The sequence below is a fragment of the Bos indicus x Bos taurus genome, chromosome 12, assembly GCF_003369695.1.
Source record: "Bos indicus x Bos taurus breed Angus x Brahman F1 hybrid chromosome 12, Bos_hybrid_MaternalHap_v2.0, whole genome shotgun sequence".
Classification (NCBI taxonomy): domain Eukaryota; kingdom Metazoa; phylum Chordata; class Mammalia; order Artiodactyla; family Bovidae; genus Bos; species Bos indicus x Bos taurus.
The window spans coordinates 10912138-10939245 of record NC_040087.1 but is presented as its reverse complement, the minus strand read 5'-3'; the positions used below and the strand labels follow the sequence as shown (position 1 = coordinate 10939245).

Below are 27108 nucleotides of genomic sequence, written 5' to 3'. Positions count from 1 at the left end.
TTGGCTTATGTCATGAAGAATGATAATTGGGCCTGTAGGAAGAAGAGAGCATCTGCAGAGGGTTGGAGCAGGAAGTGCAAAGTAAAGAAGCAGTAGTTTTTGCATCTGGTATAAAAATGATATGCTTAAAACTGTTTGAAGAGTGAAACATACAGAGCTGTTTACTTAGGAGGCAGAGACAGGAAACAGTTGCTTCGACGACAGAAAGTGAGAAAAAGGACGACATCTTCTGAAGATTTTAGTCTTACCGGCCCCGTCTACATTGGACAGAATTTGTTCAGTAATATTGGGTGAAATAAGCGGAGAACTACAACTCGATTTGACAGGGAGATAAGTCAGAATATTAGGAGTTGGCATTTTTGCACATCTTTTCTATTGAGAGGTGTTAATGCATGTCTTTTTGAAGTAATTTAAATTGATTTGTGTGAAAATATTGCAAATAACTTCAAAACCTGTTTCCACCTTGTATAATGGAAGAGGGTATTTGGTGACTACACAGGTCTGTGTGGCCAGAATCGGGCCTGTGACTAAGCACTGTCAGTTTTTTATTCTCCTTTGAATCTTGTGAGTGCTTGTTGAGTGTAACCATTCCCCAAGGCCCTCTTACTGTTTTCCCAGCTTACCTTTTTCCCCCCTTGGTCTTTTCTTTAAATGCTACATAGCTACTACCCTTCCCTGTATGGTAGTTTGTTTATATATACATTGATTTCCCTTACTTTTTGTAAGTCTTCTAAAGATGAGAAGCTGTCATACTTGAATCTCTGTATGTGCTTCAGGGAAAGTTGCCAGATAAAGTACAGGTGGTGGTGGTTTAGTCGCTAAGTTGTGTCCAACTCTTGCGACCCCATGGACTGTAGCCCGCGACGCTCCTCTGTCCAAGGGATTTTCCAGGCAAGAATACTGGAGTAGGTTGCCATTTCCTTCTCCAGGGGATCTTCCTGACCCAGGAATCGAACCTGGGTCTCCTGCATTGCAGGCAGATTCTTTACCAACTGAGTTATGAGGGAAGCCCTAAAGTACAGGGTAAGCAATTAGCTTTTACATACAGTAAATAATTTTAAGATACAAATATGTTCCATTTGCTAAATTTGGCAATCCTAGCCCTGTACACTGTATGTTGTGAGTAGGTGGTCAGTAATTGTTCAGAGAATGAATTTAAATTGGGTTCTGATATTGGCCTTACCAAGTTTGCAGAGTGTAGTAAGTGCCTTCATTCTTAGGTTTACAGGTAAAAAGAAACTGAGGTTCATGGATTTTAAATGCTTTCCCCAAGTTTCAGGTTACTGAATTGTTCAGCATGGCCCAGGAAGAATACTTAGATTTTTGTTTCTTTTCTTAGGTTTGTCTAAGTTCTGGACTAAAGAATTTAGATTTGAGGGATATATTCTGGAGGATGATTATTTTTACTGTCCTAATCCAGAGTAATATATTTTACTTTGTTAAGCTATCTGTTTTTAAGCTGTGTTTTATGGGAAACAAATGGAAAGAATTGTACCTAATTAGATCCTAAGAGAAATGACATTTTTGAATCCTTTTTTATACAGCAGAGGGAGTCAGTATTAAAATACTGAAAATAACATCTTTCTCTGGGTTACTGAGGCTTATTTATTGATGTCACTAGAAGGGAAAAATAGTAATTTTCTTTTCATATGTTTGCAGGTGGATTGAGAAAAGGGTACATTTTGCTTGGGAAAATCTGCTTGATCCTAGAGATTCTGTAAAATCTGTGGTTTTAAAAGGGCTGTTTCTTTGCCTTTTGAGAATCCTGTTTTCTTTCCCACCTTCAAATAAATAGTGCATGTTGCATATTTATGTATAACTGTTGGTTAGGTGTTATTCAAGTGAAATATAATTTGCAATGAAGATGGGAAGAGTTAGTACCCTTCAATTATTGAAATAGCATTTCTTAACTATTTTTTTTTTTTTTTTTTTGCCATGCCACACGGCTTGCAGGATTTTAGTTCCTTGACCAGGGATTGAACCTGGCCCCAGCAGTGAAAGCGCCAAGTCCTAACCACTGGACTGCCAGGGAATTTCCCTTAGCTAAATATTTTACAGTATAGTATGTAATGTCTTTTTTTAAAGTCAGAATTCTTATATATATATATATATGTGTGTATATATATATATTTTAGTACCACTGATAGTTATTTCTACCTTCTACTGAATACCAGCTTAAATATCTGCCTGCTGATCCATTTTTTTTAATTAAGAAACTAATTTTTTAATTTCATTTTGTTAATCTCATGACAGTATTCTCTCAACACAACCACAGGATTTATCTTCAGTAACAGCTATGCTGTAAAATACTCATTTTAAAGGTTAATATTCACTCCAAGGAAAATTGCTGTTGCAGAAATGTTCTTGTGTTCCTATTTTTAGTCAGAGTAATTTTTAGTATTATGTCAATAAAATATGAAACTTTTAACTGGAATTGTGGGAAATAAAGATGTGTGTCTTAGAGACAGGTAGCCAGCCTCCTTCTCCCTTCTTAACCCGCTAAAATTTTACAAGTTTTAGTATTTTTTTTTAAATATTCATGAAAGAATCTTAATTATGATATGAAGGGATTGGAGGTGTCTGGTCAAGATACTCCTGCTTATTTAAACACAGATGTGTGTAGCGTTTTGGATTATTGTTTCGTTAGTGCTGTTTGATGTGGTAGTGCTGATGATAAGGTGTGTTTTTTTTTTTTTAAATAACTGTCTAGTTGCTGATACCCACAAATTGCAGATCTTAGAGTATATTCTTGCTGCCTTTTCTATGAATGGATATATGTATATTTTCAAAAGAAAAGGATTTTACTGTCCATACTATCTGTAGCTGTCTTGTTAAATTTAGTGTGCATTATGGATTTTTTTTTCATGCTCTTAGATGTTTTTCAGCAAAGTATTTCATCATATGCATTTACTGTAGCTTTTTTAGCCAGTGCCGTGTTGTGTGGCCTGTAAAGAATTAACAGTAGCTAACTGTTCTGATAGCTGTGTATTAGCCTATGAAGTCCTCACAGTTACTACATGGTGCCAGTATTGTTACTACCTTTTTAAAGGTATGGAAACCAAACCCAGAGATGTGAAATAATTTGCTCAGATGTTTGAGCCAATTGTAGTAGTGATGAAGAAGATACTCATAATAGCATTCACTTACTTGCCAGACACAGTGCTGTATTGTTTCATATATGGTTTTGTTTAATCCTCATAAGAGCCCTAAATGAGCTATGCCCTTGTTGTTACTCAGTCACTGAGTTGCATCTGATCCTTTGCAGCCCCACAGACTGCAGCACGCCAGGCTTCCCTGTCCGTCACTATCTCGGAGTTTGCTCAGATTCATGTCCGTTGAATTGGTGATGCTGTCTAACCATCTCCTCTGCCGCTGTCTTCTCCTTTTGCCTTCAGTCTTTCCCAGCATCAGGGTCTTTTCCATCAAGTCAGCTCTTCACATCAGGTGGCCAGTGTATTAGAGCGTCAGCTTCAGCATCAGTCCTTCCAGTGAATGTTCAGGGTTGATTTCCTTTAGGATTGACTGGTTTGATCTCCTTACAGTCCAACGGACTCTCAAGAGGCTTCTCCAGCACCACAGTTCAAAAACATGAGTTCTTCAGTGTTCAGCTTCTTTATGGTCCAACTTTCACATCCATGTATGACTACTGGAAAAACCATAGGTTTAACTATATAGACCTTTGTCAGCAAAGTGATGTCTTTGCTTTTTAATACTCTTGTCTAGGTTTGCAATAGCTTTCCTTCCAAGGACCAAGCATCATTTAATTTCATGGCTGCAGTCACCATCTGCAGTGATTTTGGAGCCCAAGAAAAGAAAATCTGTCACTGCTTCCACTTTTTCCCCATCTATATCCCTTGCTTGATGGGACCAGATGCCATGATCTTAGTTTTTGAATGCTGAGGTTTTTTTAAAAAAATTGATTTTAATTGGAGGCTAATTACTTTACAATATTGTATTGGTTTTGCCATACGTTGACATGAATCTGCCATGGGTGTACATGTGTTCCCCATCCTGAACCCTACACTCCCACCTCCCTCCCATCCCATCCCTCTGGGTCATCCCAGCACACGAGCCCCAAGCACCCTGTCTCATGCATTGAACCTGGGCTGGCGATCTGTTTCACATATGATAATATATATGTTTCAATGCTATTCTCTCAGATCATTCCACCCTCGCTTTCTCCCACAGAGTCCAAAAGTCTGTTCTTTATATCTGTGTCTCTTTTGCTGTCTCACGTATAGGGTCATCGTTACCACCTTTCTAAATTCCATATATATGTGTTAATATACTGTATTGATGTTAAGCCAGCTTTTTCACTCTCCTCTTCTACGCTTATCAAGAGGCTCTTTAGTTCCTCTTCACTTTCTTAATAGGTAGGCCCTATTAATCCCATTTTACATGAGAAACTAGGCCTCAGTGAGATTTGTCATACGTCCAACAAGTGACACCTGTTTGACTCATCTCTTTCAGAATTACACTACTGGCTGTTTTTGACTTGTTCACAACTTCTGCTTATGTGGCTCCCTCCTCTCTAAAATGTGGATGGTTTTCCTATTACAGGGTTTTTCTGTTGAGTGAGGTACATGAAGCATGTAGTACCTAGGGCATGTAATAAGTACTCAATAAGTATTGCTGCTGTTATTTAATTTTCATTATTTAGATTTTTATTTGGGTTGTAAAATCAGTAAATGCACATCATAGAAAATTTGGAAAAATATCAGGGAGCTGAGAAAGTAATGTCTCATTACTGATGACATTTTGGCAAACTTCCTTCCAGATAATTAGGTATTTCTCAAAACTTAGGTCTGTTGCTTACAGAATGGACACTGGAATTTTTTGTTTATAGGAGTGTCTCTTCTGATTGATTTCTTCCAAGAAGAATCAAGGTGGTGAGGGGCCCTATGCACCAGCACAGTGCCTGGCTTACAGTAGGCACTCAGTACTCATTTGAACTGTGCTGTTAGAACATTGGGGAAGGTTATTCATGCATTACCATCCTTTGCACTAAAAACATTATAAAATGATTTGAAAATAAAAATAAAGACGGTAGATGTGCATTCTGGCCTCAGGGAGACTGAGCTATTCTAAGAGTTTTGATACAGAAGTTAAATGTGCAAAGAGCTGAGTGAGAGAACATTGGGAAAGCTGCGTTCTAAAGATCAGGGAACACTAATGACTGCATCTTTGAAATAGATGGTTCCCAAAAGTTTGCCAAAAAAAAAAAACCTTTACCAGTAAGCTGCACAGCTCTCTAGTCTCTGGTAAAGATTCCTTCACCATCAATCTGTAATAGTAAAGACTCACCTTTTTTTAAGAAGATGGTCTCTGGATGCTGTGACCCTTTAGAAGTAATGGCTTTTCTTTAAATCTAAAGTTCCTTTCATTGGAAAAAATTAAATTTTCTTCTGTGTAAAGGAGAGCTTAGAAATGGGTGGTAGTACACATGCTATTGAACACTGACAACCCAACACACAGGGATTCTTACTAGTAGTCTGTGAATGCTGCTTGGGACCTTGTGGTGCATTGAAAGCCTTCTCTGTGCCTGTGAGAGCTGCATTCACGCAAATCATCAAGGTTTTAAGTTATCTTTAAATTACTTTTGACTTAAATGAATAGAATGGCTGATTAATAGTCCCAGTAAAAATATCTGAAGTTGGACTGGTGGTATTTTGAAAAGTATCTGTCAGAATCACTTTTAGGAGCATCGGTTCAGTTCAGTTGCTCAGTCGTGTCCGAATCTTTGCCATCCCATGGACTGCAGCACGCCAGGCCTCCCTGTCCATCACCAACTCCCGGAGTTCACTCAAACTCACATCCATATGTAAGCATTAAAAGTGAAGTAGATAAAAAAGGAATTCATAGGAAATTAGTCTCTCCCCTTTTGCCTTTTAAGAAAGCCGCTTTAAATGCTTTATTCTGTGCATTTCTTTTAATGAATGGAGTAAGTATAATTTCGAGTTCAAGTCAGCTTGTCTCAGTTGAAATAGGTTGTTACTTAGAGCTTTGACTTGGGCTTTATAAAGGCCTCTTTGTTCATAATGCACAATTACTCAGGTTGTAGTGGCTTTCAGAGATGCCAATGCTAGTGTGTGCTGCTATTCAGGTGAAGCGAGGGACTTTTTATAGACAGTTCTTAGTACAGGAAAACGTGGTGTGAGCATGGGGTGCCCCATGGCTGAAGTTAAAGGATACTGGTGATGTACACACTGCTTGTGAAGTCTTCATTTCTAGATAAGTTGAAAATTAAAGGAGTAAGATGCAGTTTTAAATTTTATTATAATATTAATAGTCCTTTTCAGTAATTTTTTGTGTCATTGCTGACTGTTGGATTTCTGTCCCTTTTTGATAAAGGTTGCAACAGTGACAACTGAAAATGACCAGAGTCCTCATACTGGGTGTGAGGAAATAGTGGCAGTATTTCGCTTTATGCACGTTAAGTCATAGTTCACTTTACAGAATTCTGGAGATCCTTGTAAATGTTTGTTTTTATGCATGTAGAATTTAAATACGTGTGTTACATTTAAAAGACTGATTGTTTTGCTTCTTTTCCAGTGAGATTTGTTTCATGTTTTCTCTCATGAACACATTTTTTGTTACATTTCTGGGCACCTTAAGAAAATACTCAGTCCACACCCCTTTTATACCCATCACTTCATATCTGACTGAAAATACTGACAGATTACTGTTAGTGTTTTCTTAAAGTATTTTAAAATGAAGATTTTAAGGATTTTCTCCCTAAACTCTTTTGGTAGAAAGATTACCAGCAATTGCTACTTTAAATGATTCATCTTCACCAAAGAGATCAAAGAACCAAAGTGGACATAATAGGCTTGTCTTTTGGGTGTTTTTCTTACTTAAAAAGTCGTGATTATTTTCTTAGAAAAAACATTAGAATATAAAATTCTAACTTGATTCTTAAAACTATTTGCATAATGGTTATTACTGTGTTTACCAGCACTATAAATGCTGATTTCTGCTAGGCTCAAATTGGGGCTGAGCATTATTTGAATAAGGAGAATGTAAGGTGATAAGTGCTCTGTGAGTGTGTGTGAGGGCTAACACAGTGCTCTGTGAGTGTATGTTAGGTAGATTCTAGGGGACCAGCCTTGATTAGAGAGTAAAAGATGCTTTTAGGGAGCTCTTAACATTTCACTGTAATAAGCGGCCTTAGTTTAGCCCTCAGAAGTCTTCATGGTCTGTCTTGCACCTTTTTTTTCCGTCTATTTTTCACTGCTTTAACGAAAATCCTGGACTTGAGGCAAACTGATCTTCTCTTTGCTGCCTGATGACATTGTCCTTTCTTACCTTGGGGCTCTAGTTTTTGGCAGTTCCCTTTGCTTCTGGAGACCCTTGCCATCACTGTAAATGCTCCTGCCTCTCACAGCCCTCAAGGTGCCTGGAAACCTTCCTGTTCACAGCCAGTGTGATCTCTCCTGAGTGTTTAGAACATTTAGTTGCCTTTCTTCAAGTGCTTCACACACTAGTGAGTGGTCAGGGATGACCACATATTATTTTTTAATATGTAAAAAATCCCTCACATTCCTGAAGACTATACCTTGCTCGTGGTAGATGTTTGATGATTATTGAACCAGTGATTGTAAAAATGTTATCATTACTTGTGTTATCAAAGCAGGCCCATTTACCCAATGCACAGTAAGGCAAACACTAAGACACTGATATTTGCAGAAGAGAACGAGTTTATTCATGAGGCAGCTGAATGAAGAGACAGGAGAACAACAACAAAAAATCTTATATCTGCCTTTCCAGAGGCGACAGACTTGGGATATTTATGGGATAAAGAAGTAAGGTGGTCTGAGGGGTGGGGGAAGGGAAGGATGATGAAGTGAAGTCATTGGTGTCCTGCATAGGCATATCTGAGTCACACGTTTCTTCATGAGATGCATGTTCAGAAAATGGCATTAGCATGATCTGAGGGTGACATTTTTTGGCCCTCTGAGGTCAAACTCATGGAGGCCCAGTTGAATGGTCAGTGGTCTTGACCAGTTTTAACTGGGCATGACTAGCTCTATGTTCCAGAAAGAGTTACCATTACTGTTGTGTGTTAGTTACTCAGTCATGTCTGACCCTTCACAACGCCATGGACTGTAGCCCCCCACCAGGCTCCTCTGTCCGTGGGATTCTCCAGGCAGGAATACTGGAGTGGGTTGCCATTTCCTGCTCTAGGGGATCTTCCCAGCCCAGGGGTTGAACCCTGGTCTCCTGCATTGCAGGCGGTTGCTTTACCGTCTGCAAAAGTAATTGTTGAACTTTGCTTTTTGATATTAGAATACCTTCTTATATAAATGTGGATATGTTATACATCATTTTAATGCACATTTCTTTCATTTTTTTTTGCTAATGACTTACTACTTGCTGTTTGTATTTATTTTAGACTAGGGAAATGATGTTAGATAAAAAGAAAAATTAGAGCAGTTATCTTATTTGAGTTCAAAATGGGTCATAATGCTGCAGAGACAACTCAAATCAAGAACTCATTTGGCCCAGAAACTGCTAATGGATGTGCATCGAAGCTGATCTCTTCCAGCTATGTGAGACGTTGCCGAAGGACTCGGTGTTGACTGTTCTGTGGTCGTTTGGCGTTTGAAGCAAATTGGAAAGGTGAAAAAACTGGATAAGTGGGTGCCTCATAAGCTGACTGCAAATCAAAAACTCATTGTTTTGAAGTGTCATCTTCCCTTACCCTTTGCAACGACAATGAACCATTTCTCAGTGGATTGTGACGGATGGAAAGTAGATTTTGTACAACTGGTGATGACCAGCTCAGTGGTTGGACCAAGAAGAAGCTCCAAAGCACTTCCCAAAGCTCAACTTGCACCAGAAAAGGTGACGGTCACTTTTTGGTGGTCTGCTGCCTGTCCCAATGACTACAGCTTTCTGAAACCATTGCATCTGAGATGTATGCTCAGCAGATGGATGAGATGCACTGCAAACTGCTGTGTCTGCAGCTGGCCTTGCTCAACAGAAAGGGCCCAGTTTGTCTCCATGGCACTGCCCAGCTGCACATTGACAACCAGCACTTCAAAAATTAAACGAATTAGGCTATGAAGTTTTGCATCATCTGCCATATTTACCTGACCACTCACCAATGGACTACCACTTCAAGGATCTCGACAGCTTTTTGCAGGAAAAATGCTCCCACAGCCAGCAGGAGGCAGAACGTGCTTTCAAGAGTTCATTGAATCCAAAGCACTGATTTTTACGCTACAGGAATAAACACACTTATTTCTCGTTGGCAAAATGTGTTGATTGTAATGGTTCCTATTTTGATTGATAAAGATGTGTTTGAACCTAGTTATAACGATTTAAAATTCATGGTCCAAAACTGCAGTTAGTTTTTCACCAGTGGGTCACTAACATAATGACCCATACGTCAGAGGCGTTTTATATAGTTGGTGCTTAAAGGTGTCTTCATGCTACACGAAACTTGGAGGGTATGCAATTTGCAAGAACAATTAAAGTGACTTCAGTCAATAAAGGCAAGTTACAGGATGTTATTATTAAGCAAGTTATAATTTAAGGGATCTAACTGATGACTTCCCTTAGTTTTACTTGTTTTGATATTTTTATACAATGAAATAAGTTTTTCTACTTTGAAACAGGTTAATGTACACACATACATAGTAACTCCTTTAGAACAGTTTCTCAGTGGTGGGCACTGTTAGCATTTGGGGCTGGGTAATTCTTTGTTGTGGGTGTTACCCTTTATGTTGTAGGATATTTATATTTAGTAGCACCCCCTTTCCTTTCCTCAGGAGCTTCCCAGGTTGCTTAGTGGTAAAAAAAAAAAAAAAGGCCACCTCCAAATGCTGGAGATGCAGGAGACACCGGTTCAACCCCTGGGTGGGGAAGATCCCCTGGAGGAGGAACTGGCAACCCACTGCAGTATTCTTACTAGGAAAATCCCACAGATGGAGGAGCCTGGTGGGCTACAGTCCGTGGGGTCGCCGAGTCGGACTGAGCAACTGAGCAGACACACACACAGCCTCTCCTCACCTGTGCCTCAGTTGTGATGACCCAGCAGTGTCTCCAGACATTGCCAAATACCCCTCGGGGACAAAATCACCCCAGTTGAGAACACCGCTTTAAAAGAAGAAAAGCATGTGGATTTCTAGACTCTTAATTGTAATTTATAGTGTGTATGTGTATTGTTTTTGAAGGTGGATTTTAAGTAGAAACAAAGTAATTGTTTCAGAGTTCTCCGAATTTAGCTTTTTAATTTAGCTTTGGAAGCAAGGACACTATTAATTCTTACAAAACATTGATAACTTAAGGAAATTGCTTTTTCTTTTTAACTGTTTTCTGTATTTTACATTGAATAATTGATTTTGTTTGGTGTCTCCTCCAGATTGAAATTAAAATGAAAAAGCCAGAGGCTGTGAGATGGGAAAAGCTAGAGGGGCAAGGAGATGTGCCTAACCCCAAACCGTTCATAGCAGGTTTGTTTTCTGGCCTTGGTGAGCTTTAGATTCATATCGTGTTATATAGTTGAAATTAAATAGTGATGAGTATTCTTTCTACTTTCATTATTTATGTTCTCAAGATAAAATACACGGAGTATAATATGGTTGCTCTGTAGTGAATACAAAATATTTCTTAATGATGGTTCTAACTTCTTAAACTCCATAAGAATACAAATGAATGGCATCAGAGCCCAGAGGGAATTGGAGTTTATTGTTTACCATGTCAGTTTGTGACATTGGCTGGGGATTGTTTTTGTGTGTTGGCCTTTCCTGTTTTTTATGTGTAATAGTTTTACTCTGCTGATATATTTCCCGCTCTTCCTTTCTCCCCTCTTATTTATGCCTTTCTGTTTCTTCTAAAATAGTCAACTCTAATTTCCTGGAATTTCAGGGCTTCCCAGAGAAGTGTCTAGCACATTTCACTATTTTTCTAAGAGGTGGAGGCAGACAGCTAATGAAGACCTAAGGCAAGCCTATGAGTAGAGTAGAAAACAAGGGTTGATTGCTTAATCCTTTAAGGAAAAGACTACTTTATGTTGGGGTCAATTCTAAGCATAGGCAGTAGACAGGTGTTTTTCTAATGCAATGATTAATCTGTGGGACGCACTTAGACCTACAGTCTAAGGCTGTATTTTATAGCAATGACCTCATTAATGAATGGAGAGAGATTACCTTTTGATTAGAGATAATGCTCTGATTTGATGACTAAAATGAGGTGACTTTGTTTCAGCTACTTTTTGATTTTTCACTGCTTTCTTCTGTAATACAGAATACAGCTTCATTGTGGCACCTTGTAGAAAATGCCAAGTTCGCCAGTAGAGCATTCATCTTCAAATTTTATTTTGAAATAATTTTAGGTTCTAATAGAAGTTGCAGAAATACTCGAGTCCGATGTACCCTTCACCCGGTTTCCTTGCATGATACTGTCATAGCTAACTGTAGCTAACCTACAGCAGAGCCAGGAAATTTACCCTCGCAGGTAATTTTTTGGAATCGAAATGCTTCAAGTTGGTATATAAGCTGTTTATTAAGCTTCTGTGCCCTGCTGTATGTGAAAGATTTGGTAAAGATGTTATGTGCTTCTCATGGGGCCGACTCCCAGAGATTTTTGGATTGAGGTTTATATATAGCTTAAAGCATTTCTTTAAAGAAATATTTTAAATGTAGTGTCTCACCTAGTTCTAGCAGCAGCCCTGTATAGCAAGTGACCTCGTATTGTTCCTCCTATCTTACGGGCTCAGAAAGGTTAGACATCTTGCCTGAGATTACCCAGCAGTTTCCATTGTCCAGGACTAAATCCAGGTCTTCAGAGTCCGGGTCCGGTTCTTCTGCCCCATGTGTGATACTGCTTGTTGCTGCGTTTTCTAACAGTGGGAAGTCTGTGCTGACATGAGTAGCTTTACAGTTAGTTGATGTTAGAGTGAATAAGCAAGAAGTTAGGTTACCTGTCTCTGAGTAGCTCATCTGCCACCTGCAGGTATTAATGTTTTCTGAGATTAAAGATTTTTTTGGTGTTATAGATACAAACTCTTTTTAAACTCAATGCCTTGAATATTCAAGATGGTATTCCTCCTGACCGGTTTTATATTTTGTAAGGGGTTAATGTGCTTGTCAGATTGTTTGACAAGCTGGAGACTGCAGATAAGGGCAAGTTGTTAACCTATCTGTGCCAGCTTTCTTATCTGTAAAATGGAGATGAGAACTGTGGTCCCATCTGGCAAATCAGCATCAGGATTAATTAAACCCGTGTGTCCTAAGTTCTTAATTTACCATTGGCATGCGTTTTTTGTTTTCTTGGCTCCTAGTGAAAAATGTACAAAAGATAGAGATTACTGGTAGAGGACAGGTGGATAGAATTTGGAAAACAGTTTGCTTGCCCTGTATAAAACTGGTGTGTTGTCATTTTGTTTTGTTAGGGATTGGGTGGTGAGATGGGCAGGGAGAGAGGTGAAGAGAAAGGATGGAAAACAGAGTGAACGATGAGTTTCTCAACTCTTTTGAGAAAGGGGATATATAGAAAGGCAATAGTGGAAGAGGGACATGTAGACTAGCATTAACATGTCCTAATTCATAGGGAAATTTTGAATGTTTTTTTCTAAGGCTCTCTAGCTGTACCATCCAGTGTAGTAGCTGCAAACCACCTGTACCTGTTGACCACTTGGAATATGACTAGTCAGGATTGCGATGTGCTCTAAGGGTGAAATACATACCAGATTTTAGACTTAGTGTGAAAAGTATATACAAAATATATTAATACTTTTATATTGATTTCATGTTGAACTGATACTGTTTTGGATGTGTTAGGCTAAATAAGACATTTTTTTAGACTACTTGAAATTTTAGAATTATATTTGTGACTCACATTTGTGGATTATATTTCCATTGAATAATGAACAGAACTGCTCTTAACGGTTCTTAGGTAATCTGGTTAGTTTCTTTTAAACTATTTGTGTGTCAAGACCTTGTTTCCCTTGGTCTTTGGGGCAGCTTTGGCAGTGCCCTGAATCTCCCTGGGCTGGTTGCCTCTCTGGCTGCAAGCAGCCTCTGTTTAATCCCTATGTGCCCTCCAAGTAATACTATTTCCTGTGTGCATGTGATGTGGGCACTGACCTCTGGATCATCATGTAGTATTTTTCAGCATTCAAGAATTCTTTATTGTTTCCTCCTGTTGAAGTAATCTGGTATTTTTAATGTGGTGAGAGGATGGAGTCTTAACTCACTGTCAGATGGCATGGCAATGTCAAATGGCATGTCATTGTTTTCAGTTTCAAATTAAAAATATAAAGATATAAGTACCTTAGGAGAAGCTGCTTTATACACACACACACACACACACACACACATCAATATCATTTTATGTATTTTTGGCTTTGCTGGGTCTTTGTTGTCACACGGCCCTTCTCTAGTTGTGGCAAGTGGGGGCTGCTCTCCAGTTGGATACGCAGGCTTCGTCTCTTGGGGCGCGCTGGCTCTAGGGTGGGCAGGCTTCAGTAGCTGAGGTGCATGGGCTCAGTAGTTGCAGCTCCCGGGCTCTAGATCCCTGGCTCAGTAATTGTGGCACACAGATTTAGTTGCTCCGTGGCATGTGGTATCTTCCTGGACCAGGGATCGAAGTGGTGTCTCCTGCATTGACAGGTGTATTCTTGACCACTGAGCCACCAAGGAAGCCCTAGAAGCTGTATTTTCTAACATTTGTTAAAGCTTTGTTTAGAGAAAGTTTGTTAATGAAGTATCTATTTTAAAAGTCAATATTTTTAGAATTGTTGGTACGATCTTTGCACCTTTTCTGTAAACATCAAAGTTCCTGTATGTGGGCTTCCCTAGTGGTCCGTTGAGTGATTAAGAATCTGCTTGCCAATGCAGAGTGCACCAGATTGATCCCTTATCTGGGAAGATTCCACATGCTGTGGGGCAGCTAAGCCTGTGTGCTACAACTACAGAGCCAGCACTCTGGAGCCCGTGGGTTGCAACTCCTGAGCTTGTTTGCCACAACTCCTGAAGCCTGCATGCCCGGAGCCTGAGCTCAGGAACAAAAGAAGACACTGCAGTGAGAAGCCTGCACACGGCAAGAGTAGCCCCCAGTCACCGCAATTAGAGAAAGCCTGCAGCGGTGAAGACCCAGCACAGTCAGAAATGAATAAAAATAAATGGGTCTTAGAAGTTCCTGTATGCTTCTCACACAGTTTCTCCTATTAGTAACATGGAGGGTTTCTTTGTTAATCTAGTTTTGCATAATGTACCAAAAGTTTACACTATGAGTTATTTTGCTCAAAAGAAATTTACAGATTTTACATTATGCTTACCGATTCAGTCTTTAGAGGTTTTAAATGTTAATTATTGATTTATATATCAGAAAGACATCTATTACAAACATGAAATCTTTAATGACTTAAACTATTTGCTGAGATGTGTACACCATGGTCACAAAGTTACGTGTGCTTGACACAATTGACAAATGTTGATTAATCACTTCTTTTTTTTACTCCATAGATGTAAAAAACCTATATCCATCATCATCTCATTATACAAGAAATTGGGATAAATTGGTCGGTGAGATCAAAGAAGAAGAAAAGAATGAAAAGTTGGAGGGAGATGCAGCTTTAAACAAATTGTTTCAGCAGATCTATTCAGATGGCTCTGATGAAGTGAAACGTGCCATGAACAAATCATTTGTAAGAACATAAACTTTAAGAAAATCTATTATAGTAGTAAATTTCAGAAATTAAAAATATAAGTAAAGAGATCAGATTGTATGTACTGTAGTTGGGAGACCATTTTAAATGGGCTTTGTCTGACCATGTCTTCTTGCTTGAAACTTAATTATCTTTCAAGAAAGTTGGGGACTTGTGGAAGAGGTGAGAAACAAATGGTGTGGTCCACATAAATTTTTTTCATCAGGGAGTTAGAACTGGAAAGACTTGAGATCCCAAGGTTAGAGTGGGTGATAGGAGTTATTCTAGTCAGATTTATCACAGTAGCTGAGTGAGTGTCCAGTGTTTTCCATCTAGTAGCATATGTAATCTCAGTGTCAAGGATGAGGAAGATAGAAGGGAGACTTCCAGAACAGTGCTGGGCAAGTGGTCGGTGCACTTTGATTATCCACTGGTTTGTTAATAATTTCTGTTAAGAAAATTCAGGCTCTTTGCCAAGGCATGAATACCACCTGAATTAGGCCTCAGTTCTGTAGAACCGTGTAGATTTTGCTTGAAGCTGTAATCATTGGACTTTCACCTGTAGCTCTGGAAGTGTCACTGTCTTCTTTTAAAGCATTTATTTTTACAGTAGAAAGTTAAAGTTAATATTTAATAATTAAAATTAATTAACATACGGGTAATAAGTGTGTTTGAGGCTTAGATATTCCATATCAAGTTACCACGTGGTAACTGATCATGACTGTGCTTTTCACTATTGCTTTACAATTTTTTTATATTAAACTTTTTACATTGAGATAATTGTAGATTCACATACAGTTGGAGAAAGTACAAGAGATGCCTTCTATCTTTTATGGATTTCCCCAGTGGAAACATCTTGCAGAATTAATATTACAGCCATGATGTTGACAGTTAAGATAGAGAACATTTCTGTTGCCGCAGGACTCCCTCATCGTTGTCATCTTATACCCATTCACACCCTTCTTTCCTACCTGTCCTTAGCCCATGGCAGCCACTAATCTGGCGAGTTTGTCAGATACGGAGTTTGCAAATAGTTTCTCCCAGTCTGTAGCTTGTCATCTTCTTTTCTTTAGCAGAGCTGAAGTATAATTTTGATGAAGTCCAATGTATCAATTTTTTGTTTTAGGATCATGGTTTTGGTGTCAGGTTCTAAGACCTCTTTGCTTAGTTCTAGATCTCAAAGATTTTCTTCTGTGTTCCTTTTTTTTAAAAAAAAAAATTTACCTATTTGGCTGTGTGGGTTCTTAGCTGCTGATCTTTGTTGCCTCCTGCGCCATCTCGTTGCAGCACGCGGACTCTCTAACTGGGGTGTGCGGGCTTCAGTAGTTGCAGTGCACAGACTTAGTTGCTCTGTGGCATGTGGGATCTTAGTTCCTTGACCAGGGATCGAACCCACATCCCCTGCACTGCAAGGCAGACTTTCAACCCCTGAACCACCAGGGAAGTCCCTGCGTTCTTTGTTTTAATAAAAGTTTTTCTTACTTACTGCATCTTAGTCCATGATCCATTTTGAGTTAGTTTTTATATGAAGTATGAGATGCAGGTTAAGCTTTTTTTTTTTTTGACCTGTGTATGTTCAGTTGCCCCAGCACCATTTGTTGAAATGGCTGTCTTTCCTTCCTTGAATTGCCTTTCATCTTTCTCAAAAATCAGTTGAGCATATTAGCATTGAGTCTGTTTCTGGGGTCCCTGTTCCATGTTCTGAGTGTCTGTTGCTCTGTTAATAACACAGTCTAACTTACTCTTGCTATTTTAAGTCTTGAAATTGGACTGATTTATTTCCCCTACTTTATTTTTCATTTTCAAAATTGTTTTGGATATTTCAGTTCCTTTGCCTTTCTATAAATTTTAGAATAGATTGTCTAATGTGGAAAAAGTCCTGTTAGGAATTACATTGAGCTGTATACCAGTTTGGAGAAATTGACATCTTTACTGTGCCGAATCTTCCAGCTTCATTTATTTAGATCTCTTATTTCTTTCATCATTGTTGTACACTTTTCAGCATTTAAATCCAGTATGTGTGATACACCAAAGTATTTGGGTCTTTCTTTGAGTGATTGTCAATGGTATTATATATTTAATTTTCTTATGCATGTGTTTGTTGCTAGTGTCTAGAAATACAGGGTTTTGTTTGTTTTTTAATGTTTATCTCGTCTTCTGTGACCTTGTTGAACTCACTGGTTCTGGGAGATTTTTTTGGTAGATCGCTTGTGATTTTCTGTGTAGACAGTCTTCAAGTAGGAACAGTTTAATTTCTTCGTTTCTGATATGTGTGCTGTTTATCTCCTTTTATTGCTATACTGATTGACTAGACCTCCCATTATTACGTTGAATAAGATTAGTGAGAGTAGACATCCATGCCTTGTTCCCCATCTTAAGGGAACAACTGTTCAATGTTTCACTGTTAAGTATGATGTTAGCTGTAGGTTTTTGTAGATGCTTATCAAGTTAAGAAAATTTTGCTCTGTTTTTGTTTTCCTGAGATTTTTTTTTATCATGAATGGCTGTTGACTTGTGAAATGTTTTTTCTGCTTTGAAGCAGTATGGTTAGGTAGGTTTTTTGTTCCTTTAACCTGTTTAAGTAGTGATTTTATATGATTAATATTATTTTCTTCATGGAACCAACTTTGCACCCTTGGGATAAACCCCACTTGGTCAGTGTATAATTCTTTTTGTAGTATATTATTCAGTTCTGTTTTCAAATGTTTTAAGCATTTTTGTATCTGTGTTTATGAGGGATATTGGTCTGTAGTGTTCCTTTTTTTGGTGCCAATCTTTTCTGGTTTGGTATCAGGGTAATATGGGTAATACCTCATAGAATGAATAGGAAAGTGCTCAGTCCTCTTTTTTGAGGGGAATGGATTTGTAGAATGAGTGATAATTTGTCTTTAAAGATTCTTTAAACCAATGAAGCCATCTAGGCCTTGATACTTCTTTTTTGGGGAGGTTTTAAATTATGAATCTCATTATCCTGATAGCTTATAGGACTGTTCAAGTTAACTATTTCACATTCAGTGACTTGTGGTAGTTTGTTTTTGAGGGATTGGTCTGTTTTGTTTAAGTTGTTAGTATGATTTCCTTCTTAGCCTTTTGATGTCTTTGGGGTCTGTGCTGCTGCTGCTAAGTCGCTTCAGTCGTGTCCGACTCTGTGCGACCCCATAGACGACAGCCCACCAGGCTCCGCCGTCCCTGGGATTCTCCAGGCAAGAACACTGGAGTGGGTTGCCATTTCCTTCTCCAATGCATGAAAGTGAAAAGTGAAAGGGAAGTCGCTCAGTCGTGTCCGACTCTTAGCGACCCCATGGACTGCAGCCTACCAGGCTCCTCCATCCATGGGATTTTCCAGACAAGAGTACTGGAGTGGGATGCCATTGCCTTCTCCAGCATGGTCTGTAGTGATAACCCATTTCATTCCTGTGATAGTAATTTGTATTTTCTCTCTCTTTTGTCTTTGTCTTGTTAGGGTTTGTCAGTTTTACTGACTTCACCCTCTTTTTTCTTGGTTCCCCCAAAGAATCAGCTTTTCTGTTGATCTTAAATTTTTCCTGTTTTTTATTCTAAATTTCATTTATTTCTGCTTTTAACTATTTTCTTCCTTATGCTTCAGTTCAGTTCAGTCGCTCAGTCGTGTCCGACTCTTTGCGACCCCATAAATCGCAGCACACCAGGCCTCCCTGTCCATCACCAGCTCCTGGAGTTCACTCAGACTCACGTCCATCGAGTCAGTGATGCCATCCAGCCATCTCATCCTCTGGCGTCCCCTTCTCCTCCTGCCCTGAATCCCTCCCAGCATCAGAGTCTTTTCCAGTGAGTCAACTCTTTGCATGAGGTGGCCAAAGTACTGGAGTTTCAGCTTGAGCATCATTCCTTCCAAAGAACGCCCAGGGCTGATCTTCAGAATGGACTGGTTGGATCTCCTTGCAGTCCAAGGATTTGGGTTTATTTTGCTATTCCTTTTTTTAATAGGTTCTTCAAATGTGTGCTTAGATTATTGATTCAACTCTTTAATTTCTGTTTTCTATTATATGTGCTTATGCTCTATGTTTCCCTCTCAGGAATTTTAACTGTCTCCTACAAATTTTTATTTTATATTTTCATTTTTATTCAGTTCAATATATATTTTTATTTCACTTGAGACTTCTTATTTTAAGTATATGTTCCACTTGAAAAGAATGTATATTCTGCTCTTGTTGAATGGAGTGTTCTGTAGATGTCAGTTAAATCCTGTTGATTGATAATCTTACTGAATTTTTAAAAAATATTCTGAGTGGATTTTCTGTCTTACTGTTCTGTTCATTGTTGACAGAGGGTCTTCAGCTACAATCATGGATTTATTGATTTCATATTTAGGTTTTGTGAATTTTTGTTTCACATATTTTGCAGCTCTGTTTAGTTCATATGTGTTTAGGATTGTTACATTTTCATGGTGGATTGCTTTTTTATCATTATACAATGTCATTCTCTAGCTCTGGTAATTTTTTTGCTAATATTAATATAGCTGATTATGTCTTTTGTTTAATTTTTGCATGATATATCTTGTTCCATCCTTTTATTTTCAGTCTGCCTAAGTCATACTTTTTTAAATTTTAGTTTTTAAAAATTTTATTGGAGTATAGTTGATTTACAGTGTTGTATTAATTTCAGGTTTACAAAGTGATTCAGTTATATATACACACACACATATATTCATTCTTTTTCAGATTCCTAAGTCATATTTAAAGTATCTTTTGGACAGCATGTATTCATGTCATGTTTTTGTTTAATTTACTCTGATGCTACTGCTGCTAAGTTGCTTCAGTCGTGTCCCACTCCGCAACCCCATGGACAGCAGCCCACCAGGCTCCTCTGTCCACAGAATTCTCTAGGCAAGAATACTGCAGTGGGTTGCCATTTCCTTCTCCTAATTTACTCTACCAGGCTCTTTTAATTGATGCATTCGGACCAGTTACATTTAATTATTGATACATTAGGACTTATGTCTGCCAAGGAAGTTTTCTCTTTGTTCTGTATTTCTGGTTTTGTTTTTCCTGTTTTCCTGTGATTACATGAACATTTTTTAGAATTTCATCTTGATTTATCTAGTATTTTTTAGTGTATTTCTTTGTGTAGCATTTTTAGTGGTAGCTCTAGGTTTTATATTAGCTATATTATACTTCTCTTAGTCTACTGATATCATTTTTTGAAACCGAGTGACATTTAGAAATGTTACCTCTTTATGTACTTTTACCTTTTCTCATTTATAATTTCTTAAATATTTCTTGTGCGTACATTTAGAAATCACATCATAAAGTGTAGTAATTCAGAAAACCTAAAAGAGGAAAAGCAAGTTCTCCTGTATTTCTCTGTCTTGTGGCCTTTCTTTATTCCTTACTGTGTTTCAGGGTTCCAGTTTCTACTGTTTCTTTTCTGTCTAGAGAGGTTCCTTAAGGCATTCTTTCAGAGTAGATCTGTCTATGACAAATTCTCTGTATTGGCAAGGATTTCTTTGGGTTTATACTGATTGGGATTTGCTCAGTTTCTTGCAACCATATATTTATGTTTTTTGCCACTTTTAGGATATTTTCATTCATTGTATCATTGAGTACCTTTTCAAACCTGCCTTCTTTGTTTTTTTTCTTCCTGAAACCTGATGACACAAATATTGGATAGTTTGTTATAGTACTACATATTCCTGAGACTCTTCATTTTATCTCTCTTCTCTCTGTCATTCAAATTTATATAGGTTCGTTTTCCAGTTCACTGATTCTTTATTTTCTCTATTCTGCTCTTGAGCCTGTTCACCGATCTTTTTATTTCAAGTGTATTTTTCAATTCTAAAACTTCTATTTGGTTCTTCTTTATATCTTTCTTTACTGAGGTTTCTATTTCTTTTATTTGTTTCAAGCTAGTTCATAATTCTTGTTGAAACATTTTTACCCTGACTGTTTTAAAAGTATGTCAGATAATTTTAACTTCTCTGTCATCTCTGTGTTAGCATCTATTGGTTGTCTTCTCTTATTAAACATATAGTCTGAAATCTTTCTGGTTCTTGGTGTTTTTCATCAGTGCCAAGTGGTACCTAATTGAAACCTGGACATTTTCATGTTATGAAACTGTAGATCTTATTTAAACCTTCCTTCTGAAGTAGCTTTCTCTGATAACCACTCTGGCAAAAGAAGGGAAGTCACTGCTTCACTATAGCCAGGTGGCGGTAGAAATCCACGTATCCCACTCTGCCTCTGTAGACCCCCCAGGGCCACTCCTTGTTACTGCTGGGCATAGGTGGTTTCCACTGGGCCCGGTCAACAGAGGAGGCCAGTTCATGGTACCATAGCATGGATCGAAGTCTAGGCTCTTCACGGCGCTGGTCTGGGTGGAGATGGACCACAGTCTTCACTGTGGTCTTGACTGGAGTGATTACTGTCTAAAAGATTTCTGTTTTCCTATTGGTCTTCATCCTTTGGCTAGAGAAAGCAGCCTTTTGTTGGGTTTTTTTGGTCACACCCTTTGGCATTTCCAGCTTCTGCAGTTCCAACTCTTGAAAAAATGAGGCAAAAGAAAGCCCAAAGAACTCACCACCATGTTGTTCCTTTGGTCCCAGGGTCTCTAGCTGATTTGTCCTCTTATAGTTGTTATTTAAATGACATACAATGTTTTTAGTTGTACTTAGTGGAAAGAATAGGAAAAAGTATATTAATGCCTCCAAAAGGAGAAAGCAGCCCCCCCACCATCCTGCTCCCCACCCCCCGGCCACACACACACTCTGCAGTTTGTGGGATCTTAGTTTCCTAGCAAGGGATCAAACCTATGCCCCCTCTAGTGGAAGCATGGAGTCCTAACCACTGGGCCCGCAGGTAATTCCCAGAAATTAGTTTAAATACTGACTTTTTAAGAGCTTGCTAGACAAAATAGTGTGTAAAGTTTCAAAGATACGGAATCTGTGTCCGTTTTCATATAGAAACTTTGCTAATTGTAATTGAACTATACACACACATAAATAAGCCCTCTGGCAACATTGATCTGGAACATAGCAAGGACTTGGCTTCTGTCCTTGTGGGAATACCAGCATACGTTGGAGAACTGTGGATTTAATTCTAGACTGCCATTTTAAAGCAAATCTTGCAATAAAGTGAGTCATACTGTTTGGTTTTCTAGTTTGTATGAAAGTTACATTTACACTATGCTGTAGTCTGTTGAGTATGTAATAACATGTCTAAAAAACAGTGTAGGTACCTTAATTTAAAAATACTTTATTGCTAAAATATGCTAACTTTATCATCTGAGTCTTAAGCAAGTCGTAGTTTTTTGTAGGAGTAACGTCAGAGATCACTGGTCACAGATTCTCAGAACAAATATAATAACAATGAAAAGTTAGAAATAGAAGAGACTTAGCAGAATGTGACAGAAACATGGAGTGAGCACACACTGTTGGAAAAGTGACTTAGCAGCTCACGTGATGCAGGGTTGCCACAAACCTTCAAGTTGTAAAAAATGCAGTACCTATAAAGTGCAGTAAAGGGAGGCACAATAAAATAAGGTCTGCCTGTACAGAGAAGCAACTGTGTCTCATCTGTAATCTCTCAGTCTAATTGGGCAAGAAGACTAAGTGTACAGAATAAATCAGGGGAGTGCTCAGATGCACTGCAGTCCATGAGAAGAAAGGGGAAGATAAATGTCATCAGCAAACATGATCAGGTTATAAATTAAATCTGCTGTTTTCAGTTCTGTTAGGAGTAATTTATTATATAGACTTGTCCCACTTTATGCAGTATTTTATTTGAAGCCTACTATGTGCCAGGCTACTGCATTTAAGTACTGGTAAATATGTATGGTGTGTATGGTAAAGTGTTGATCTAGCATTTGAGTATTGGTAATATATATGGTAAAAATATGTATGCTGAAGTATTGATCTAGCATGGAAGTATTGGTAAAATATGCTCCTTGCCTTTTAGAAACTCTCAGCTTTAGTTTGAAGCTAGGGGTGGAAAGCAGGTATAAGAAAGCAGATCCTTACAATTTTAACAGAGCAGTGTCATCCAATTTATATTAATGGTAATGTTGCTCACCCAGTAGACAAATCTTACGAGAGAAAGTAGCTAGGATCCTAAATAGGGTCAAAGGAGGCCACAGAGAGACGGTGCCATATCAGACTTGGAGGATGACATGTCAAGCATCTCTCTCCATGGGAGAAGAGCATCCCATGCGGAGGAACCCAGGGGAAGGAGCTTGGCAGAGAGTGTGGGGCATTGGCATTGTTTTGAGGCTCCAGTATAGTGGTAGCATGTACAACTATACATTCACCAATAACACAAGTTGGTTATTTTTAAATGTTTAGGTTTTTAACAACTTACTTGCTGTGATCTAAGTCAGTGATTTTTTTTTTATTGCAGTAAGATTACAAATGGTAGTGGTGTTTAGTCACTAAGTCATGTCCAACTCTTTTGTGACCCCATACGCTGTAGCCCACCAGGCTCCTCTGTCCATGGGATTTCCCGGGCAAGAATGCTGAAATGAATTGCCATTTCCTCCTCCAGGGGATCTTCCTGACCCAGGGATTGAACCTGCATCGGCAGGCAGATTCTTTACCACTGAGCCCCCTGAGAAGCCCCAAGATAACAGTATCTAGAGCTTTATTTTTTTAATATATTTATGAATAGGATTGTTGGTAGCTGTTATATTCAGTGGGTAGTAAATAGATGGCAGATTCTTTCCTGAGACGCTATATCTGTATATGTATGTACCTTGATTCAAAAATAATTCCAGTGTACACTTGCATGTATTTGGCATAGAACATTAAGAGACTCCTAGAGTTCTGTCCAACCAGAAAGTTTACCTTGCAAAATCTTTATTAAGCCCTGCAAAAGAGATTATATCATCATTTTCCTTGGGAGCCAGTTTCATCTGAAGGTAGTTTTTCCATACGTATCTCTATGCTGAGCAGCAAGGAGACATGGTGTTTTATACGGCAGTGTCTGTGGACATGGTCCTCCTACGTAACTAGAGTTTCCTTTTCAGGTTTTTACAAAGTATAGTAACTTACCTGGAAAGCCTAACGTTAAAATATTGTGTGTGTTGAGCCAAACATAGCTTGTGTTTGGTGCTCTGTGCTTGGAACATTTTTTGAAAAATAATTGTTTGGATTATATGGTCCAAGAATTAATCTATTTTTATTTCTTATTGCAGATGGAGTCTGGTGGTACAGTTTTGAGTACCAACTGGTCTGATGTAGGTAAAAGAAAAGTTGAAATCAATCCTCCTGATGATATGGAATGGAAAAAGTACTAAATAAATTTGTTTTCACTGTATTGCATATATTCACCTAACGCCCATTGTGTATTAATATTGCATTCTTGAATTTTGAACACTGAGTACATCTTTTCAAAGATTATACCTCTTTACCTCTTTGTGCTTTAGAAATTATTTTCCTTCAAGTGTTCTAAAAGTCTAATGAAGATCATATTTTATCACTTTTGTCCTTAAGGATTTCAGATATGCTAAAATGGAATGAAGTATCCTTTGCTACTAGACAGATTATTTCTACCTAGTAGTGGGAGTGGAGAAATCATTAATGGTTGTATCTTGGGTAATTGCCTTATTTTTGATGCAGTATTCTATTAATAATTTATGAGACCTGGCAACTTTGGGTGAGCATAGATTTCTCAATTTCAGTGTTAGATCATTTGCTTTTAAAAACTGCTTTTGAATGGAGTTGTAAATACAATTTTTCTATGAAAAAGTTTGGTTTATTTACCTTTTTCTTAAGTTTTTAATGAAAACTTTGAAAAATTATTTATCACAAGGAATTCCCATTTGATTATTTTTATGAGAAATATTTGTAATTGCACTGAGAATTTTGGTCCTTACCTGTCAAATTCCTGTGTAAAACATTGACACCCGAGTTTTCTATTCTGTAAATTAACTATTCTGAAGTCTAATCTGTAAAGCTGGGTCACACAGTGATTTAGAAGAGCCCAGCTCCACTTCTTGCTGCTTTTGCCACAGCAGGATTCCTGAAATTACAGCACTGGTGGCTTGATTTGGTTTTTGTGTTTTTTGTCTTTATTAGAAAATCTGTCTTCTCACAGCCCCATGATTACTTGTGGTTTAGGGCAGCTGTTGAGAGGGTAAATTAATATGTATATATTTAGTATGTATTCTGTTTCTAGAATAAATAGATACCATGGGAATACAAAAACCAAAAGACATGATCATTAACTTCAAAGACTTTATAATATAGCAGAGAGAGAAAATTAACATTCATGAAGGAATTATGGAATGGTTGAGTGGTGAACTTATTATAAATAGAGGTTTCAGATAGAAAAAGTGTTCTATGATTAAAATTCTTGGCAGTCTAAGCTGTTGCAAAGCAGAGGCCACGGATGACCGTAGGCCTGATCGGCTTTCCTGTTGTAGTTTCGGAGCCATAGTGCCCTCGAGGTTGGCGTCTGTTAGGTCTTAACTGACGTTTTGTGGCAGAGCAGTACCATGTACTTGGAGAAGGAAATGGCAGCCCACTCCAGTGTTCTTGCCTGGAGAACCCCAGGGACGGGGGAGCCTAGTGGGCTGCCGTCTATGGGGTCGCCCAGAGTTGGACACGACTGAAGCAGCAGCAGCAGCAGCAGCAGCAGTACCACCATGTGCCCTCACAGCAGAGGATGGTGTAAATGGGAGGCAGATCGGCCATCATGTCCAAAGAGTTGGGACTCAGCCTTTTGATTTGGATCACTCGGCGTGATGTGTAGGAGAGTTCTTGAGGAAGGAGTTGGGGTGATACTGACCACGCCTCGGCCTGTTGTCACTGCTCGTTTATGCATGCCGCAGTTTTCACTTATCCTTCTGCCCCTTCGAGTTATATGGGCTACTTTTTTTTTTGTTCTTGAACACTGAAAGAAGGCAAAATGAAGTTGCATGTCTGAATTTCTAAGATTTTCTGCTTGGGAAACAAGGCAGTGATGATGTTTTCTCAGTACCGTTAGTCCTCGGGGGCTCTCGTTACAGAATTAGTAAGTCAGAGGCCTGCAGCACCACCCCAGAGACAAGACTCCTGGCTCCAGCAAGTCCCTGCCACCCATTAGCTCTAAAATCCTTAACAGGCTGACAGCCTTCCTGTGTCTTAGGTCCTTTATCTGTAAATAGTCTAGAGGGTCTTAAAGTTTAATTAAAAGTCCATGATTCTAAATACAGAAGCATTTTTTCCTCTTGAAAGCAGCTTCTTTTTTAGGAATGACACTGTTATAACAGAAGTCAGGTTTTTGAAAAGGTTCTAGTACTATTAATAGTTTTGCTTGCATTTTAAAGGATGTATTATCTAAAGTTTGTTTATCTGTTGCCTAACTATGTGGGATTCAGGATTTTGCTGTGCCACATGGCGTTCCTAATATACATGACTATGTTACACAATGCCTAGTCTAAATAGGGTAGGTTTATGGGTGAAGAAGGGAATTTTAAGAAGTGGTTTGGATGGCTTGCCTTAAAGTAACACGCTAAAGTACTACTTCTCTTTTACCGTTCTGTGCAATGAAAATTTATGACTCCAGAAAGTTTAAAAACTTCATCTTGAGCCTCTTAACTTATTGTCTACTATCTCAGCTTGGTTATTAATTAGTCCCACTTTCTTTCTAGGCTCCCATTTTCTTCCTCCCTGCCTGCTCCCTCCCCTCCTCTACCCCTTCCCCCCACCCTGCTCTCCCCTTCCCTTCCCCCTGGGTCATGGCAGTACCATGGAGTACTGGAGTCCTAACCACTAAGCCACCGGGAAACTCCAACACTCCCATTTTCAGTTCTCAGACCTTCATTCCTGCCCTAGTTATCCTTTTGTTTCTTCAGAACTTACGTTTTTCCCCTCTTAGCGTTTGTTTTCTTTTTTGATGTTTAGTCTTGGAATACGTTTTTTTCCTTAGATTCTTTATCTCTTCTGTGTGTGTGTGTGTGTGTGTGTGTGTGGCTTCAGTCGTGTCTGAATTTTTGCGACCCTGTGGGCTGTAGTCTTGGAATACGTTTTTTTCCTTAGATTCTTTATCTCTTCTGTGTGTGTGTGTGTGTGTGTGTGTGTGTGTGTGTGTGGCTTCAGTCGTGTCTGAATTTTTGCGACCCTGTGGGCTATAGTCTTGGAATACGTTTTTTTCCTTAGATTCTTTATCTCTTCTGTGTGTGTGTGTGTGTGTGTGTGTGTGTGGCTTCAGTCGTGTCTGAATTTTTGCGACCCTGTGGGCTATAGCCCACCAGGCTCCTCTGTCCATGGGATTCTCCAGGTTGCCAGTCCCTTCTCCAAGGGATCTTCCCGACCCAGGGATTGAGCCCGCATCTCTTGCATGGCAGGCAAGTTCTGTGCCGCTAGCACCACCTGGGAAGCCTGTCTCTTTTCCTATGTCTGTAATTATTTGCACTTCGATGGCTTCCCAGAATTTTACTGTCTCCAAAGAATCTTGAACGGGATAATCTGCTGCTTTAAGTTTTGCTATAACATAGTCTCTTTA

General features: G+C 38.7%; 1 protein-coding gene across 4 annotated transcripts in view; it reads left to right on the top strand.

The window, feature by feature from the left end:
- The window catches only part of SUGT1 (SGT1 homolog, MIS12 kinetochore complex assembly cochaperone), a 41533-nt gene extending 17165 nt beyond the window's left edge, over window positions 1-24368 (top strand). For all 4 annotated transcript variants that reach the window (XM_027557115.1, XM_027557114.1, XM_027557116.1 and 1 more), the window contains 3 exons: window positions 10367-10457; window positions 14472-14653; window positions 23816-24368. In XM_027557115.1, the coding sequence (XP_027412916.1) occupies window positions 10367-10457; window positions 14472-14653; window positions 23816-23917 (375 nt within the window). In that variant the 3' untranslated portion in view covers window positions 23918-24368. The remainder of the gene's footprint in view (window positions 1-10366; window positions 10458-14471; window positions 14654-23815) is intronic.
- Window positions 24369-27108: the final 2740 nt, after the last annotated feature.